Source organism: Scomber scombrus, chromosome 5, assembly GCF_963691925.1.
Source record: "Scomber scombrus chromosome 5, fScoSco1.1, whole genome shotgun sequence".
NCBI classification, from domain to species: Eukaryota; Metazoa; Chordata; class Actinopteri; order Scombriformes; family Scombridae; genus Scomber; species Scomber scombrus.
The window spans coordinates 12,874,513-12,891,250 of NC_084974.1; the positions used below are offsets into that span (position 1 = coordinate 12,874,513).

Below are 16,738 nucleotides of genomic sequence, written 5' to 3' on the forward strand. Positions count from 1 at the left end.
ACACGAATAAAACTTTGTAAAAAATCACGACTGAGATATTTTTGGCCGTAATACAGACATGTGATAAGATCAGTTAATAGCTAATTGCTGCCAGTTCAGTCACTATCATAACATACCTGCCTGTGCAAACACACCTGACCTCAATTACAGTGGCAGTGGTGAAAGAAGTACTCAGATACTTTTCTTAAGTTACAGTACTAATGCAAAAGTGTTAAAATACTCCATTACAAGAAACAGTCCTGTATGAAACGCCTCCTTAGGTAAAACAGATGTATTATCAGCAACATATTAAGTATTTAAAGAACAAATCGTCCCTTTGGGTGTTATATTATTATATAGTTACACAGTAGTATAATATAGTTTTAGTAGTTCAAGCTGGAGCTATAGTTTATAAAGTTTATAGGTAGTTTAGTCCAGTGGAGATAAATCTGCAGGGTAGTGAGATCATTATTGGGATGGACAAGAAAATAATTAGTTTTATTCAACTTTTCTTTTGCTTTTTTGTTGTTTTGGATTTACCTCAACAAATAATTATTATATACCATAAACAGTTATTTGAATGAATCCCTCTGAGAAGTTTAGAGGGGAAATCACTCTCTGTTGGAATAGCAATATATATATTTCTGAAAAGGGATCCAGTTAGATACTCCTTTGTTGTTTAGGATCAAAGCCAAAAAGAGTTGAAGCTTATGATGTTTTTTTAATTTAAAAAAACAAACAAACATCATTTTAGCCCATAACAACAGCTGTGATGTAAATTTAGTGGAGTAAAAAGTACAATATAGTGATTAAAGTATTCAAGTAAAGTACAGTACTTGAATAAATATTATTTGTCAACATTGCCATATTGATCAACATACACATGGAGCTTTAATAATTAAATATGTTTTTCACTCCCGAAGGCAGAGCTTTCCCAAAGTCAATACCGAAATGAAAAAGGCTGGAAAATATTAATTTTCCACTGGATCCACTCTGTTTACCTCGGCCTAATGATTTCACCAAACGCCCTAAGTACCTTGACAGACTCACAAGCTGCAATTCAGCACAGTGAGCTGCTTGATGTAAGTTTTCTCCTTCCAGTCACTGATGAAAGCTTAAAACAATTAGAACATATATTATTTTCCCCGTTTACTGAGCTGAGTCTCTGCCTTTGTCTCTGACATTTTTCTTGAGGCAGGACTGTTTATTTAGCAGGGCAGGCCTGAGCACTGACAAGACCAGAACCCATGAAAGGCTTTTGTTGCCTGTCAAACACACTACCTTAGACATGAGGAAATGTTATTTTCCCCTTTCTCCCAGAGACTCCTACACATAATTAAGCTCTAAATATATCCTCATAACTTTTCCCTTGAGGGTAGAATGAAAAGCAGGGACTTAATCAATCTTCCCCTGGCATCAATCATTTATTTCCATTAGGTCACAGCCTGTGAATCATTCTCTGACTGCTTGAAGCTGATGGCCAGGCAGACAGTGACATCACCCCCTGAAAACACAGAGCTCTCGCTGGTGGGCGGCTGTCTGTTTGGGTGAGGAGAATAGAGCAAGAGTTTGACATCTTGACATGTAGTTAAGATTGTGAGACGATATGATAGACAATGTACATATGCTGTGTGAGAGGCAGAGCTGGGATTTAGAAATAAGTGTACATTGCTGCAGCACAACACCGCCCCTGTAAGAAATGCTTGAGTAGCCACAAAAATGCCTTTGCAATTTTATGTTTCCTTCAATTTATTTATTCAATTATAGTCCTCCGCAAAAGTTTTAGGCATTTAAAGTAAGGTGAGGACACTGTCAAAAATAAATGGAATGAATAGTTTTATTTGTCACTTAACTTCATACAATTATACAAGTTTAGCAGAAGAAACCTAAATAAATTAAATCAAAACAGCAGCAGTTCCTTACTTAGTTTTTCAAGGTATTTGGCAAATTGGTTGCCACAGTTCTGTGGATTTACGTGTTTCATCTGTTGCAGGACTTCTTGTTCTTCTTGTTGCTGATTACTTTTACTATTATCTGGTTGTATGTTTGGGGTCATTGTCATGCTGCAGAATGAATTTGGGACCGATCAGATGTCTCCCTGATGCGCAACCAGGAAATCACTGATTCCTGCCAAACAAGTATAACAAACCCCCTGCAAAATCACTAAATGCTCTATTTATACTTTGTTTTGTTGTACAGATTAAACAAACAAGATATCATGTTTTCATTTTGTTACCTCCGGACAGAGGCTAGCTGCTTCCTCTTTCCAAACTTAATGCTAATCTAAGATAACCAGCTTCTGGTTGTAGCTTCATATGTAATGGACAAATATAGAAAATGATATATATCTTCTCATCTAACTTTGCAAGAAACAAACAAGCACATTCCCCAAAATGTCAGACTACTTTAAAGCCTTTTCCATACTGCTCGGAATTAATTTGTGATCAGAAATACTTAGTCCGTGCACAGTTTTAATGTCAATGTTAATAGATTTGGTTAAAAAAAGCAAAAACATAACAGAATCAGACTTTAAGACTCAATGTAATTTGTATGAAGCTGTGGAACACATGTTGTCAAATCCCCAAATTTCCCAAAATAGTACTGACATATGTCTTCATTGTACTCAGTGGTAGCCCACAAAAGAATAAAAATAGAGATACAGTATGTGCAGGTGTTATCCAAACCCCAAAGTTTAATTTAAAAAATGATATTAAGACAAACCAAAATATTCATGTTGAAGACATTGTGTCATAACACAGCTGCAAGCCAGACGATATATATTCATACTGTACCATCCTCATCATAGCTGGTTCATTTAGAGTTGGAAGTAATATTTTGTCTAGCAGGGGGCAGTGTTGTATCACTCCTCACACTGAAGTCAAATACAGGAACATCTGCACAGGAGAGAGTCCAGTATCATCAGTTTGTGGTTCAGGTTATTTGGCCAAGATCGATCCTTTCAGCCAGCTGTATCAACACACTCTGAGTCCTGAGGTGCCTTTATGATGGGTTCAACACTGGCTGGATGTCGAAATGAATGCAGGCAAGAATGTACAAGAGAAAGACATCATAAAATGAATATTAAAATGTATTTCTTTTTTAGAAAATAACCAAATAAATCACCTATGTGGAGAAGATTATCTACATTTGAGCAATAGTGAGATCTAAACTGGATGGACATCTTTGAGGCATCTCAGATATATCAATAAGTAGACCCTGCTGTTATCCTCTCTGTTCATTATAAATGTATGAAAGCTGGTGCAACATTAAGACATGAAGTCAATGAATACTAAAATGGGATTTTGAACTGTCTGCAGATCAGCATGTGATATGGGTAACTTGATAAAGCCACTGAGGAGTGAGAAATATTATTATTCTCCACAGATACAAGTTTGTGTCTTTAGTTTAGTCACATCCAGACATTTTGACGACTGTTCAAAATCCATTTAAACATAAATATAACCTCCTTTAGTTGCCCCTTTATGGGGTTTTCCATCAGCAGTCTTTCACAATACAGAGATTATGGTGTAAGACTAAAAAAGTATATAATCACAAGTCCTCATCACATTCTGAGGAGCATTTTGGACTAAAATATGATATACAAAAAATAAACGCAAGCCTGCAGTTATGCTGTTATGGCCCAATCAGAAGAAATTGTACTTCCATTGTAAAGTAATGTTTGAGAATATGCATCAAATATCCATGGTGTTCTCATATTGAAATGGTGATGCTCAGGTTGTTGTATTTTTAGCTTCCTTTTTTTTTGGTCTTCTTGAGTGATACAGTGACCATGAAAAGCACAGATGATCTCCATTAAACTAATGATATGACTTCTGATTGGCTGCACCAGTGATGATTTACAGTAGGTGCATCCTATCAAAGGGCATGAGTACCTTTAAATATGTATTTTGACTTTTTATATTTATATCTGATTTAGATTTACACTTCGACGAGATCTACTGTTACTTTGATATCAAACAGGTCTTTTTTCTGAGTAAAAATAAAACACATTTAATCTCGTTTGATTCAATGCTGTAAACATGAAAACTTCCACAGGGCACAGCACTTACCAACTTTTCATCTATCACAGTAGGATTTTAAAGTGCCCTGGTCAGAACAGTGGCAAATTTCACTGTCACACATCTCTCTCTCAGTCCAAAGGTGAAAGTTCAAGTAGCACGGAGACCTCTGACCAGATGGCTATCGTCCAGCTTCCTTTTTCAGGAGTCACTGGCTTTAATCTGCGCTGCTCATACATCACACACTGCATTTACTCAAGGCCACCACCAGGATTTTCAGGACTGATTACAACAAACCTTTTAATTACAGTTGAGTCAGGACAGGGCAGAGGACAAGGCTAATGAGCTGCCTGTCTCTTTTTTTAAAATCTCCTCACATTGCTTTCAAACTGTTTATCGTTTTCATTCAGTCTTCTTTAAATCTCTAGATTTGATCTTCTTTATACTAAATTTTGGTCCATGAATTGTTGTATTTCTCCTTTCCACAGCTTATCTATTCAGAGACATTCTGTTTTGTTCATCAGCCCACATAAAGAGGTCAGAGGTCAGGGTCAACTATTCATTTTATCAGCAAAGATCCTCACTGTTATGAGATTTAAAACTTGGTTTCACGTTACATAGAAATGGAAATCAAGTGCCAGAGTAAGAGATGGTGAAAATTATCATAAACAGAATTAAATACAGCCCAATCGAGGCGGAGGACAGTGCTGTATAGACTTTGACATTTTCCCACACTGCTCCCGGCCCAGACCACTGAGGTCAAGAAGAAGAGGTCGAATCCCCGGAGTATAAAGTTATCCTTCGTTTACTCATCTCTGACATCAAACTTCCTTTCCTCTGTTAACACCATCCTCATTTACAAGTGACACATAAACACTGTTGAGGCTCGGCTCGCAGGTCAGAGGACAATAAACAATGCTGGGGTTTACTAAACACATTGTTTAGCTTGATTGTTCTGAAGAAACCTGCTCACACCTCTCATTCAAGATAACCTCTCTCCTGTTGAGTCACTGATGGCTGCAGATGTAACACTGATCTGGTATTGCAAAAAACTAATTTTAAAAAACTCTCTAAAATTAAGATTTATTGTAGATTGACGTGATTGAGTGTATTCACAGATGTTTAGCATGGAGCTGCTTATATTTTTAGAAAGTACATTGGGAACGGGAATGGGACCTCTCAAGTTGCAAACCACAAGGGTCTGGTGAATTGTTGTATGCTGGGGAAGTGGTCCCATCTGACCATTAGGGGCCCACTCCTAAAAAAAGGGGGGGGGGGGTTAACATTTTGGGAGACAGTGGTGTACCCATCAGTGCCGGTCCATTTTTGTACCTTATCAAATTGTATATATTCTGGACTTTAAGGAGACAAAAATGTACCAGAATTGTCTCTACAATAATGTCTTCTTGACTCTCTATTGACATCAATGAAAGATAATTCTTCAGATTGACATGACAGCATTTATAGTGGTGTATAAAAAGATAATTCATTGCAAATATAGCTACACACAAAATGTGTCCTTTATCACTCTCTGGGGACCTTTGTCAATAAATAAATACGTTTATAACTAAGTTTGTGAACAAAGACCACACCTTGTATGTTCCCTATTTCCACACAAGGAGTATTTAGGCACTCTTTCCCCTTTTCTTTCCCCTTTGTCTCAGTTTTCACGTCTCTCCCTTGCAAAATCCTTTCTAACCTTCTTTCCTTTGCTTGATTACCTTCCTCCTGGTTCCCTTCTTTCTTCCCCCCAACTGCATTGATACATTGCCATACCTTCATCTATCTATCCTCAACCTACATCCCTTGATCTTACCCACAACTCTTCTCCCGGACCATCAATCCATCTCTCCTACATCAACTCAGCTTTCCTCCACTTCTATCCAATGAATCATTTCAAACGCATTCCTTTGTTGGCGTGGTCTCCATTACAGAATCTCCTTCAACTACAGATTTAGCCTTAGCCATGTAAGACCCAGAAGAAAAAAAAATAAGCAACATTTTTTTTGACCTCTCAGATATTGTTTTAGGAGGCCTCTGATGTATAAATTATGATGTCACCGTCTGTGTGAATGTGTTCGTCTTCCCTGAAGATGGTCACCCTCTCTTGGGTGTTGTGTTCACCAGGACGAGAGAGGATGCAAGTTGTGCCTGAAACTGTCTCCTGTTCAGTATCTATTTCCTAGTAATCTTCTTAGCTTTACAGTCCCGCTTGTAGAGGAGCCAGGCGTTAATCACAGCAAGGATGATGGTGTGCCAGAAGATGTAAATGTACCAGCGGCGGGATTTCATGAGGAACTTGTACTTGGCAGCAAATGAGTCCAACAAATCCACAACATGTGTTTGTTGTAGGTACCAACAATGTAAGGCTCTCAACATCAATGATGGTTTTGGTGGCTTTTTCCGAGTGCTGAATCTTCTTCACAGGTCCAGCAAAGGATGACACAAGTGTGACCACTCTGTTGTCATACCATTTGACAGCGCAGATGTTGTGGTTCCCTTCCATACGGAAATCAAAGCTTCCTCTCCCCTTTTTCTTCAAGCTCTTCTCATCTTCAAGGTTGCAGTTGGGTAGGCGTACCTGCCTCGCTGTTCCCACATAATGGATTCGACGCTCAAGGAGCTTGACTACCAATGGGACACAGGTGAAGTAGTTGTCTGTGTAGATCTTGTAGTTTTGACCCTCTGGAAGCGTGGAGGCGAGCTTCATCACAACATCACCTGACAGTACAAGTTCAGATTTGGCTCGTCACTCTCTCCATTTTGGACTGCAGCAATCACATCCTGCACACTGAATAGATGACCCTTCTGCGCTGGTGGCATTCTGAAATGGAAAAAGTAAAAATAAATATGTGAATAATACATATGGGTCTTATATTGTAGTAGATAACCTGAAAGAATACATAGGGTGGTAGACCATGTGTCGAGGGTAGAGATCTATTTCCATCAAAGTATTATCATTTCAATGCAAATGCTAATCAAAATTCCACTACATTCACACAATGCTGTCTGGCTGGCCTATTATGCTCTCTACTTATCATACTAAAAGGAACAAATGCACCCCACCAGAGCACTTACAGGTTCACATTTAAGACGATTCGCACCTGACCCTGAACAATGCAACTGGCATCCCCCCAAAAAATCCAGAACATTCAGAGCCTGTTTTTCTATCTCCTAATGCTACAAACTGCTACCGATGATTTCATGAATGTTTTCTAAAATAACTAAGTATGTACATGTTCTAGACATTGTAATAAACACAAAAAAAAATATTTGAGGAATTTTACTTACTTGAATCCAATTGTTCAAAATGAAGGAGATGAGCTCAACGGGAAGTTTACAGGTAGATTGAGTTCATGGCCAGATGACTGGACTTTTAAACACTTCTTCTATCCAATAGCATTGTGAGGACAAACAATAGGACCCATAAACTATGTAAATGTAGTCTTGAGGAAAAAAAATTTTTTTAGAATTGTTAAAAGTGATGTTGTAATTCTGCTACAGTGGGCCTTACAGGGTTAGGCATCCCCATTTGTTTGATTTTCAGGCACTTTCATATCATGAAGCTCCAAGTCAGATATAGATACCAGAGCTCTCAAAAAATCTGTTTTTCAGCTGTAATTATGACTTTGATGTTATTTACAAGTCAGAAACTTAACTCCAAAGTGACATGAATGCAGCACAGTCAGAGTAAGGTCAGTCCAGTTGAGATCTGTTATGTTTGTTGTAGCACACATTCATTCATCCACTCCTTACACTTATATGTGACAGATTTTTTGTACTATTTCCTACTACTTTGCTGCTGTTTCTACTACTTCTTACTACTTCCTACTCCTTTACTTGAGTATTCGATATACCACTGTGTCTCATACTTTTGTAGCAGTCTAAAAGCCCAACAACATTTATGATGTGAAAATTACAACAGACAATTTCAATGATTGTTGTTTTATTATGAAATGCCAGTAATGTGGCAGCCATATCACTCAAAAAACATTACATTCATTTCTGCTAAATCACACCATCAAACTTCGTTCACGCAGGTCATACAAACAGCAGGTAGCAACATATGATGTGCATGTGAGCTGTTACAGTCCACTTTAGTTAGGAGTGCCAGAAATAAGCAGTTTAGGAATACCTGACAGGAGTAGTCTGTGTTGATCATTTAATAATGTCATTCACAGGTATTCCATTGCTCTATAGTCACAAAAATAACCCAGACATCAAATTAATTTAAATCATATGAATTATTTAAAGTAAAACACTTTGCAAAAAGCAGATGAAGGCATATGACAGATTGTACTTTCTTTCACCACAGATCTGATTCCACATCAGCCACTATTGATAATAATACATGGAGTGGAATCACAACACTGCCGTGTAAACTTTAAACACTGATCGATATCAACAAAAAAGGAAAGGCAAATGCAAATGGAATTATGAAGCCTTATCGGTTTATGGTCCTTTTATACGACAGAAATCTGTTTTATTACAATGACAAAAGAAAGTGAAAACCTTTTATGGATTATGTGTTGGTGGTGACTGTAATATTGATGGAAGACTGGAATACGCCCTATCAATAGAACAAATGGAATAAAAGCTGCATTGTATCAGGCCTGACTGGAAATTTATGAATCACTTTCCTCAAGTACAGAAAACCTATTTTTCTTTTCTTTTTTAAACTCCCTTTACAAGACTCTGTGAGAAAAGCTCTATGCAACACAGGTAAACTGAAGTTGTTATCATTTACAAAAGTATTAAATGGTAAAATCTCCCACTGCAACAAAAGCTCAAGGCGCTACTGTGAATACGCTGCGGTACACAAACAGCAGGTGTGGATTCATTTGTGTACTCATGCAGAAAAGCACAGTGCAAGTTTTCTCTTTCTTCACAGCTTGGTCCACTGAAATCGGCGTACATTTTAAGACATTGGTAAACATTTCAGCATCAGGAAAGCGCACCTACTGGTTACCATGGCTACAAGACCTGAGACATATCGAGGCAACACTGGAAACGCAGGTGCATCTTAGCGGCAAAAAGAAATAGCATATCTTTTACTATATTGCTGACAGAGAATGCCCAAAGCTGAAACCAAATCTTAGCAGATAGATAGATAGATTCTATATTTCTTTATTGCCAACAAATCCCAACAATGATAATAAATTGATCACACTTACAAGAACTGTCTTTGTGGCTAAAGTCTGATAAAGCACAAAAAACACTGTTGTTCTTTTTGAGTCGATCTAACGTACATGAATACTAACTACTTCACCAAACGTATTCATCTGTGGCTGAAAATAGTCCCCAACACTATTTATGCCTGTTTGAGTAAGACGTTAATAACTACAGAGCCCTACTGTTACAGTAAACTGGGAATTTCTATGGAGACCACAGGTGAGAGAAGTAATAAGTATTGTGTATAAATGTACTGTTGACTTTGGGATTTGCTGACAGTGAGAAAAATATAAAATAAAACCAGACACATCATTTAAACAAAACCCAGTGAAAACATAAAAAAATCATTTCACTTTAAGTAAAGACGTTATCAGGTTTATAACCACTTCTGTTATTCTCTCATAGATATACATCCATAGTGTTGAGGATCATGTGCCGACAGAGCGGGCAGTTCTGTTGGTTGATCGGCTGCCTCAGCAGAATGTTTGTACAGTCCCTGCACAAGCAGAGGTGTCGGCACGGCAGCAGCACCACCGTCTTGGTACAGTCCTGGCAGATCACACACTTCTTCCTGTCCTCCTGCTCCTTCAGCAGAGTCAGGAGGTTCTCAGCAGGTGGAGATTTACTGTCTTTGCCCGAAGATGTCTGCTTCTTTAGTGGTCTCGTTGTACTGGAAGAGGGCAAAACTGAATCCAGCACTTCCCGGTACACTCCATCTCCTGCTCTGCCGTCAGGTGGATCCCTCCTCTCCTCTCCAGGGTCGCCATCGCCACGCACTCTGTTGTTGTTGTCCCTGTTGAGCTGCGTCCTCAGTAGCAAGCTTAACTGACTGCTGTGTGTAGACAGCCGCTGCCAAAGTCGTCTCTCTAACAGGCGGAGGTGATGGAGTATCCTTCGAAGTCGTCGCACAGCACCACGTACAAAGTCTGGGATGCTCTGCAAGCCCAAAACCAGGTGGCGTAGAGTCCGATAAAGTCTGCGCAGGGCAGAGAAAGAGTTCATGTAATCCACAATTCTCATAGCAGCCTGTCTGGTCAGCTCTGGATTCAGGTAGGCAGTGGTGGTCAGAGCGATGGTGACGGTGAGCAGGAGGCCGTAGATGTTCAGTATGAAGATGCTGATGAACATGTGAACCAGCGAGACCAGAAAGTCTAACACCAGTTTGCAGGGCGACCACAGGAAAGCTGATGTCCCAACCACGCTGCTGTAGATGAAGGTGAAGGAAGTCAGCGTGAGCTCCAGTACCTTCTGCAGTGGGCTGGAGACCGTCTGCCACACGCTGACCATCCCCAGGTACAGATTCTGGGTGGCGATGAGTGCAAAGTTGACCACTGTGTTAGTGAAATACACCACCAGGCTGACAGCGATGCCACAGCCCTCCACCAACACCAGCAGACCTCGATACAGGTGCTCCTTCCCACGCAGCAGGACGTGCATGGACAGGTAACCCACCATCTTCAGGCTCTCCAGCAGCCCCTCCAGAGCCAGCACCCCGCTGCCCAGTGAGGTCACTGCACCCTGGGCTATGTGTGATGTCGCCTCTGCAGTGGACATCAAGCAAAACAGGAGAAAGTTGCCCAACTCCAGCACTAGGTTGAGGAGGAGTGTGGGCAGGCTGTAGATGAAGGCGACCACCGCCAGGATAGACCGGACCACCGTGTGGACGACGACAAAATTCAGGTCCAGCAGCAGGCATGCAGCGTCCAGACATTTTCCCACAGTGGAGATGACAAAGTTCACCAAACCCATGCTGACTTAAGGGTTGTTTACCTCTCAGTGAAGTCCATGTTTAGTTTATTTATTCCTGGTAAAACACTCAGTTAGTTGGTCCTATGTGCCAGGCGAAACAGTATCCCATCCCTCGCTCTGTTAAAATCACGGTGAAACATTTACTTTCCATGTTTTTCTCATCTTTGTCGGACTGAATCGACGAGCTCTGATCGCTGCTGCACAACCGGATGTTTGGTTTCAAATGTGCAACACACACTTCCGCTGATTTCCAGGTTTCACTTCGATCCGGAAACATTAATTGGTCACACGGTTTAATCTAACAACAAGCTAAGGTATGTGAAAAGCGACACACGAAAGTAGGAGAGATGCAGACAGACTCATTGTAAGCTTTAAAGTTTTTAACTGTCGATGTTATTGTTTTGGTCGAGTCAGCTGACCTTTCCGCTTACTTCCGGTGTTACAACAATAAAACAGCACAGGACGTATTGGAGAAAAATAATACTAAACACAAAAACATGAGCAGAAAAAAATATACAGTGTAAAGGGATACTTAAAACAGAATAAAAACTTTAAAAAAGCGGATAAATAATATTGCAAACCAACTTAAATCACCTGGCAATGTTGCTCACAGTGTTTCTCAAGACATAAAATGTCATTAAAGTTTTGTTTTTGTTTTTAGATACTCTACAGACAGAATCATAGATTTATTTCACGCTATTTTATTATTATCATTCTTAAAGTTTTATCTTCTTATCAATGTTATTTGTCTGTTTCTTTTGTCTTTTCAATCTCTTCTTAAGCTAGTTTTAGTCTAGCTTTTATTAAACTTCATCTCTTATTTTATTTACTTTTCTTTTTTAAATTGTCTTTTGTCTTTTAAATCTATTTCAACCATTTTCTCTCTAACTTTTAATAAACCTTTTCTCTTATTCTCTCTTACTTTGCTTATTTTTAAAATTATTTTATTTATTTATTTAGTTATGTGTACTTATTTTATTTAAACTTTCTTAACATTGTTATCATCCTTATTTTCTCTTGTGTGCATCAGTCTCAATTTTTGTCTTTTAATTTGTTGTTTTCCCATTGTTTTTATTCATTTTCTTTATGTTGTCACTTGTTCTGTCTTATTATCAGCGTGTCAATCAACTGTGAAGCACTTTGAATTACATTAACTTGTATGAAAGTTTGATTGATTCATTGATAGACTGTCTGAAATTCTGAAATAAAACAGGTTTTTGTTTGGAAGAAACTGAATAAATCTGACTCTGTGAAAACTATTCCTTGCCTTCAATATGTCCCTCCTGTGAGTTTGCAGAACATCACAGAGCCCTTGATATGAAATATATAATGAATGATTATAAATATATTGCATAACCATTAAAACAATGAAGTTACAAACTTCTGATTTTTTTAGTTCAAGTTGTTTTTAGAAATAAATCTACTTACAAATTAAATTGGTGTTACTCTTTAATGAAACCAAGAAGTGACACCATCTCCTCTTCATACAATGTACAGGTGGTTATAATGATTTAAACATGCTCATTTTGCCTCTGTTGTTAAAATAATCACGTGTAAGGGCAGCTTTTTTTCTTTTTTTTTTGTGACCCATTTTTTATTTCATTTTCCAAGTAGAGGCTACACATGCAACACAAGCTAGTACAGATAGTACACTTACAATAAGCATAAATAATATAGTCAATAAAGTAAAAATGTACATATGATTGACTACATGTGTTGATATTGTCTGCAGCCACCAAAAACAATAAACATTAATAAACTTAACCCATTTTTCATTTTGTTGCAACTGGTCTGCTCAGTTCCCAGATGTTTACAGACTGTTGTTAAAGAAGAGGGGATGCTATACAGTGGTAAACATGGCCCTGTCCCAACTTTTTTGAGACATGTTGCTGCCATCAAATTCAAAATGAGCTAATATTTTTCATGAAACAGTAAAATGTCTCAGTTTCAACATTTGATATGTTTTCTATGTTGAATAAAATGAGATTTGCAAATCATTGCATTCTGTTTTTATTTACATCTTAAACAGCGTCCTAACTTTTTTGGAATTGGGCTTGTATATAATTACTAATATAATAGTACATTAAAAATAGCATTAATAAGAGCAGTGAAGTATGGAAGAACACAATTAAACAGTGCTGACAGGTGTTCAAGAGGTGATGCCACAACGTCAAAGTCTTTATTCTCAGAATTTAAGAAAAAAAAGCTCTCTTAAAAAAAATAAAAGGAGGAAATGTTCTTTGTTTATCTGTGTTTACGGTAACTGTGTGTGTGCATGTGCGTATGTGAGCGAGTGAGAAAGAGAGAGAGAGAGAGAGAGAGAGAGAGAGAGAGAGAGAGAAGTGAAAATGATGGCAGTCATCGGTTTATCTATTTTATCATATTGTACCATCACCAGGGTTTTCCAGTTTCCCTATCCCATTCCATTTATATGAACACAATCTCATTTGTTGAGCTATAGTCTCCCATTACCTCAGTTACTTTAATGACAATGAAACACAAACACTCCTGAACAATATCAATAGTATTTCCTTCCTTGCCTTGTGCCTCATCCTCCCCATCTGAGCTGCTCAGCTTTGAGGGGGAAACTGTCTGATACGATCATGGGAAATCCTGTTCCAATCCGTTCGGACTCTTGACAAACAGCATTTGTGTAAGCATTTAATGATACAACAGGGATACGTAGCAGCGTTACAAGAAGCTATAAAAGTCCTTGCGCGTTACTTTTGTCTCTGGCAGCTTCTAGACCTACTCCTTTTATGGTAGCTAACCTTCCCTGTGGTCCAGTAGCAGGCCAGCAGTCAGCTTCCTTAGTTTGTTTTCTGGATGACCAAATCCTTCCTTTTCTTAATGATGTGAGGTTACAACAAAGGCTTGTCTTCATCTGCCACCCTCTGGGCTTTCTTTATGCATAATACAACATTGTATGGTTTTCTGCACAGCAGCTCCAGGGGATCCATTCATTGACATACTTTTTATTTTATTTTTTATAAATGTGGTCTTTAGCAAAGATGATAGAGGATATTTAATAGAACCAAGATAAGGGTTTAGTGTGCATCTTTAAGAGTTATCATCTGTCTTGATAGTTCTTGTTTCGTATCTTCTTATTCACTCAACAGTCAGAAGTACCTAACCCAGCTGAGATACAGATTGGTTTCAACATCACCCATTTATCAGCGATGACAAGTGCTGCAATCCGTCATAAAGTCTGGAACTGGAGACAGTCTTTTCAGAGCAGCTTACTTAAAATAAGGCAGGAAAAAAGCACATAAGGGCACCGACATGGGAAACAAGAGAAGTTCACACAGGATGAATCTGAGACAGCAAGACAAACCAAACCCTAACAAGTTTCCTACAAACAGCCGAGGGCCTCACAAATGACTGATCTGAAGCAATTGGGCTTCTCACCCGCTGGGTCATTTCCACCCTTTGAAGACAACGTGAGCATCTGACTGACGCACCCTTCCACCTCTTTGTTTGCTCTTCCACCCTCTCTCAACCTTCCAGGTGGCTAAAAATATTGACTCACTGCCATATACACTGAGTTGTTTTTCTTGCCCCCAAATCTTCTTTTGCATTACAATATTTGTTGCAACATACTTTGAATGATATTTTTATGGTTACGTTTAGGCATCACAAATAACTCGACACCAAAGATTGTGGTCATGGTTAGATGTTTGTATTTATAATTTATGTTTAAACTGACTTAAGGCACAAAACATTTATGTCATACAAATGTTAAAAATATTGTAATTTAATTATTGAAAATCTTGAAAATGTTTCCCTAAACTTAACCAAAGTGATATTGTTGCATCAATCTAATCACATTTGGGACTCTCATTTTGACATTCTTTCATTAAAAAAGCACAAGCTCCAAGCAGCAGTTTCCCTCAAAACATGTTCACACATAAATTAGTAGTATATATTGTAAATGTAAATTCGAGGAGACATTGCATTCATATTTAACTAGATCATGTGTTTAACTATATCTAAACTAAAATGTCCAGATTTCAGGCATAAAACACAATAAAATATGTAGTAGGTATGACATTTTCAACTGCTCTGGGTTCAGTAAGCACCATATACTACATGTTGAAGTGCACAGACCAGAGCAGGCGTGCCACTATCTTGAAAATCTGTCATCATGGCCAATCAGGGGGACTTCACGTTTTGTGCTGTGTTCCCAGGTTTTGTGATTTATTTTGGGATATTTGGAATTCAGATTCATTCAATGATGACTTTGGCTGGCTACCAGTGTTGTGTATGTATGTGTGTGTGTGTGTGTCTATGTGTGTGTGTGTGTGTTTATGTGTGCACGTGTGTGTGTGTTTTAGAGGGAGGACAGGGGGTAGGCGGCAGACCATAAGCTTCTCTGGGAAAACACAAACTCCAAACAGTAAAAATCACTGGAGTGCAGACTGGTCAGGACCCCGAGCAGGACCCTGCATTCCACAGTAACCCTCAAGCCCGCTGCTTTGGCTACACACTGAGTGGGCGAGATGGAGTGATGGCAAACTGAGAAAAAAGGTGAGAAATTGAAGACTATGATAAAAGACTTGATTGTTGAAAAAGGAGATTGATGGCTTTACTGGTGTGACTCAGAGATACAAATAGCATGACTAATACTGACGAGGTCCCCAGGCATGGCATTCCTGTGCTTTTGAGCTGTCTTCTCAGGACCTTGATGACGTTTGTGCATCTGCAGGATGTCCATGAATTTGCACACAGTAGTAGCTGCTTCCTGCTCTATGACTCATCATAAGCATTTGTCCCAAAAATACTCAGTGGGATCTTTTTTTTTAAATCACAAGTTGTGCTGCAACTAACAATCAGTTTTATTACTGATGAATCTCTTGATAATATTTTCAGTTACCAGATTACTCATTTTGTCATTATAGTATAAAACAATAAAACAACAAGATATCAGAGGCCATGGTCGTGTCCCAAATCACACACTTTGTCTGTCCATCATTAATCTGCTTTTAAATGTCATAAAATAGCTAAAAGTGTCCATCCCCTCTTCCTAGAGATCTGTTTCCTTTCTGTGATCCTGTACAAAATCCAAAAATATCCAGTTGACCATTTTATATGACAAAGAAAAGGAGAAAATCCCTAAATTTTAGTCAATGGAACCATTAAATGCTTGCTATTTTTGCTTTAAAAAAATACAGATTAACTGATTAAATATTGTTTAACTGATTGATTAATTGATTTATTATTTCAACCCTAATAAGAAACTATAAGAAGCAAACACCTCTTACTTCTTTTTAGTAGCTGAAGTATATGATTCATTATTAAAAAGTGGAGCCGATTGATTTACTGTCAGAAACTACTTTATAAATTGAATTGAACTGTTAATCACAAGCACCCTTGTGATGTGAGATTCTCCATGAAACGGAAAACATGTGTTGATATATAACATTACAACATTATTTTTTTATTGCATGATATATTTCACACAGCAAATTTCCTCAATTTTCCTTATCAGAAACAGTTTTTCTGCTTCTCCTTTTAATGTATTGGTATGTTTTCTTTAAAGTATTCAGCAATACAACCCCAACTTAAGCTCTAAGCTTTAATTTGAAGAGGAACCTAACTGTGTCACTGTAGTCAACAATTTAACACTGTAAATGTGCTTTTTCATGTTCTGTAAGTTTTCCGTAATATTTGCTCCAGGCGAGATAAGTTGCAATACCAAACAGAAGTCATTAACCTTTATTATTCATCATCATTAACATCCTTTTCTCTTTTCATTACCAAGATCTTCATCTTCCAGATCTCGAAACACTGAAGAAACATGTCAGTGGGAGGATTTATTA

At 38.2% G+C, this 16,738-nt stretch overlaps 1 protein-coding gene across 1 annotated transcript; it reads right to left on the reverse strand.

Moving 5' to 3' along the window:
• Positions 1–7,939: 7,939 nt before the first annotated feature.
• rnf26 (ring finger protein 26) lies at positions 7,940–11,082 on the reverse strand. The gene has a single exon (XM_062419302.1). It carries the CDS (start codon positions 10,917–10,919, stop codon positions 9,570–9,572), a length of 1,350 nt encoding a protein of 449 aa, XP_062275286.1. The 5' UTR covers positions 10,920–11,082; the 3' UTR covers positions 7,940–9,569.
• Positions 11,083–16,738: the final 5,656 nt, after the last annotated feature.